We start from the raw sequence: 3,682 nt of genomic DNA, 5'->3' as shown, positions 1-3,682 counted from the left end.
TTCCGGATGGTAGCTTCACGGCCACGTTAAGAGAGTACGTGAATATCGCAGCCACGTACTGAACGAAGAGCACCAGAACACTTATAGTCTGGGTCCTCGACCCATCCACAATTCTCTACGTACAGTCCACGACCACTCAAGTAGGCCGTCCTATTTCAGTATGGCCAAGTTCAGATAGATGAGACAAACAGGATAGATCGATGGACCATGTTCGAACCCATAACCCGCAGGTTGCAACCCGATTCGGTCAACACGAAGACGGCAGATCGAAGGCCAATCTCGCGCCAGAGACGCGAGATAGGAATCCAAATGAGGTATGTAATGAAGTCCAACGAGATATCGAGGTGAATTACCGCTAGGCGCCATTTGTATCATACCGTGGGAGGTTGGATTTGGGATGAGCATCCTAACCAAAAATCTTCGAGTGACTAGGAATGGCGCGATCAGGGGGAAGATCAGGGCAGCGTTGCATGCCCTACTGTGAACGGTTCATCGGAGGAGTTACGCGAGTTACTCAAGCACGGAGAGATCGTGAACACTACGGAGTGACCGCAAATTGACAGCAGTTGAGATGGAAGTCGATCTCAAGCCTACACATAAAGTGATCGAAATAGAATCACCACAGTTCGCTCATGTACAACTGAGCTGTCGTACAGCGAGCTCTCTCGCTCCGCCACTGGCACTAATATACACTATTACAGCCCGTATTATTTACGTTCTCGTACAAGGGATTTCATATTAATTTTAACCGCGACGAGCACACTCCGAACTGCAAATATCAAAGCTGTAAGCGTGAGAATCAAGCTTGACGCGAAAGTAGCGAAATCGTGTCCAACATCCCTGACTCACCTCATCCACTGCGTGAACAACGTGATGACGTGCCTTGACGGCCTGTGAAGGACCGGACCGCAGACGTCTCTTGCTATGTAGAGGATATGCCTCCGTAGATGGAGCGTGGACCTATGAATCAAGCGCGAGCTTAATGCTGAGTATTGAGATGACAATCAATCGCCTTAATCAATTGTCCTCGAAGACGATGGTGTGGTCAAGAGACAGCCAGCGAGAACCCTGTGCTTCTGCGTGCTTCGACTGTACGCAGGCCCAAGCCCAGGTATAGAGTATATACCATAGATACTTTCGACATCTTATAATGCGGTGCACATAGTAAAGAACCCATGCATAATAGACCCTAGTTTTGGTATCGATCACTTCAGGCCTTGCCTCGGGTTGGACTGCCCTCACAAATTCCGTACACCGCACTCGAAAGCGTGCGAATATCGATTAGTCGGGCGCGCGCGTTGCATCATCCTGATTTCGCCAATTCCCTGCATTCATCGACTACGCCTCAGTGCTGCTTGCTAATGGCCCAGACAGTGGACGAGTCGTCATCTCCAACAGTACAAGCCTCTGCTGCTCCAACCACTGCAGCTCGGTACGCTACTACCTACCAGCATTACTTCCCATTCTGGCGCTCCCTCGGCAACAGCCATACTGTCGAAGGTCACAGTGTACCGACAATTAGCCAGGTCCATTGATGACTCTGTCGTGGCCACTTCCCTTATTGCGATATTATAGGTACTTGAGAAAAGCTCGAAGTCGCGTTTGGTCCAACCTCCTATAAAGTTAGGCATCGACATGGGCTCTTTCAAACTGCTTGATAAGTTCCGACGGGTAGGGTACGGTGATCCAACTCGGTTAAGTAGACGGGTCATGCAGGCCTCTCGGGAACGGCAAGCAGAGAGGATCCTTTCAGCTCATACCATCCCAAGTAGTAATAGATGAGCACTGTCGACGAAACATGTTTATCAGAGAAATTCCCAGTGACCGAGGAAGCAGTCGCCGAGCATGTAGATAGTCGAATTAAGCAGCATCCTCTGTAGTACTGATCGGAAGCAGATGGAATGGTAGAAGGTATGGTAGGTACGCTACTACTGGTGCGTCTGTGGGCCAGGCCAGGCCTATGCAGCATCAATTGGCAGAACGGTCAGCACAATTTCATGGCGCGGTGACAGATTCCGTTTGCAGGTACTTTCCCATGAACAATGATTTCACGAATAAGTTCACCGACTTACGACCGAGGTGAAACTCTCTCTCTATCTCAGCGCTCTCTAATCTCTCGTCAGATACCACGGATTGAAGACGAACCCCCGTCCCAGCAAGGTCCATAAGGACTTCGATCAGTTCTATTGATCAATGAGCATGGTAATCTGATCACATCGGCGCTGTTGTCTATCATGGCTGTGTTGTGTTATTCGATGACAACGATTAAGCTGCTTTAGCTCATCAGGGGAGCTTATTACTATTTAGTTCCTCCTCGCAATGAAGCCCCGAGCCCCCGGGCTAACGTCTCTATTGTACATCACTGTCCTCTTCATTTGCCTGCTCTCTTTCTCTGCTGCCCTAACCTCCCAACTATCTGCTCTACGGGAGGAACCTGTGAAATGGAGTACACCCCGAGACAGGGCAAGGTCTTTGCACATGATTGTCGAAAAGGTTGTCGATGCTGGGGATAATGCAGTGATCAATTTTGATCTTCTCGTGGAGGCTATGAGCAACCCCGAGAATGAATATCTTTGTCAACTACCGAACTCTACGGAGCTCTTTGCACAAGCTGGTTATCAGTTCCTAGATGTGGACAAGAGTGATAGTAATGATAAGGTGCAGGTCACAGCCTGTGAGCGAGTGGATACAAATGGATCTACCACAGTTCCACCTCTACCGGAGCAGCCAGAAGCACTAGCATTTGGTAGTCGGGGCTTCTGCTTCTTGTCCATCACGTTTTTGATGGGCTCTTCGATCAGGCTGTAGCGCTTTCGATGCGATGTCGTCGATGTCTCCGGATCAGCTTTGTATAGAAGAAGGAAGGATGGCCTATGATTACTTTCATTCACCCATTCCCGCTGGCTTCAACAGTCAGTGTAACTGTCAACAAGCAACTAGGTAATGCTCGACTTGTACCTACTCGACGTGTTGGAGTTCACTGTGATTCCTTCTAGATGCAAGGATGGCGAGTCATGGCCTGTTGACAAGGCCGGCAACACTTACCCTGGTCGAACAGCGGATGAGGCATGGTGGGAGGCGACTCGCGATGACGAGTGGAAATACGATGTACTAAGACTGGGGATGGCAATCGGGGTTTTAGGATATTCACAGTGACGAATCGGCCTTTCTTGTCAGACAGCAGTGTGCACTACTACAGGTTGCTCTTGCTGGTTGGCTTGTACTAAGGAAGAGTATGATCCCTGTAAGGGAGTGTTTGTGGGGGATGGTCAGCTGACGGTGAACCAGATCAATCAGTATCTCTACGACGGGTACCCGCAGCCGCCGACACACGATGGAAGTGGCTCGTCAACGACGAATTCACAGGCCGATCCTCAGTTCCGGTTGCAGTATAGGATTTCGGGTTTCAATGATATGAACGCAGCGATAGCAGAGGCTAGTCGAATAAGGAAGTTGGCACCCGAGCTCGGCGTCTCTGTGCAGAACGCGTTCGGGTCCGCAGCAGAGGTTGCCTTAACTGAGGAGAATTCTATCGAAATGCTGGAAGTGGACAACCCTGTGTCCAAGGACCAGACTCGGAGCCTGTTGGGCATTTTTTCCTACGTTGGAATATTGCCATCCAGCTTTCAATCATGTGCGAGTAGTATGGCGAGTGGTACGTTCGGTAGTGATAAAAATACGC

At 49.8% G+C, this 3,682-nt stretch overlaps 1 protein-coding gene across 1 annotated transcript; it reads left to right on the top strand.

Annotated features, from left to right (window-relative positions):
• Positions 1 to 2,299: 2,299 nt before the first annotated feature.
• Positions 2,300 to 3,352, top strand: Pmar_PMAR010477 (hypothetical protein; the record flags this gene model as incomplete). The annotated part of the gene is made up of 4 exons (XM_002783841.1): positions 2,300 to 2,746; positions 2,802 to 2,940; positions 2,997 to 3,108; positions 3,178 to 3,352. Coding segments are annotated over exons 1-4 (853 nt in total), but the record flags the coding sequence as incomplete, so codon positions are not given.
• Positions 3,353 to 3,682: the final 330 nt, after the last annotated feature.

The sequence above is a fragment of the Perkinsus marinus genome (assembly GCF_000006405.1).
Source record: "Perkinsus marinus ATCC 50983 genomic scaffold scf_1104296935956, whole genome shotgun sequence".
NCBI lineage: Eukaryota > Perkinsozoa > Perkinsida > Perkinsidae > Perkinsus > Perkinsus marinus.
The sequence above is the reverse complement of the archived record's forward strand: the minus strand, read 5'-3'. Positions and strand labels throughout refer to the sequence as shown.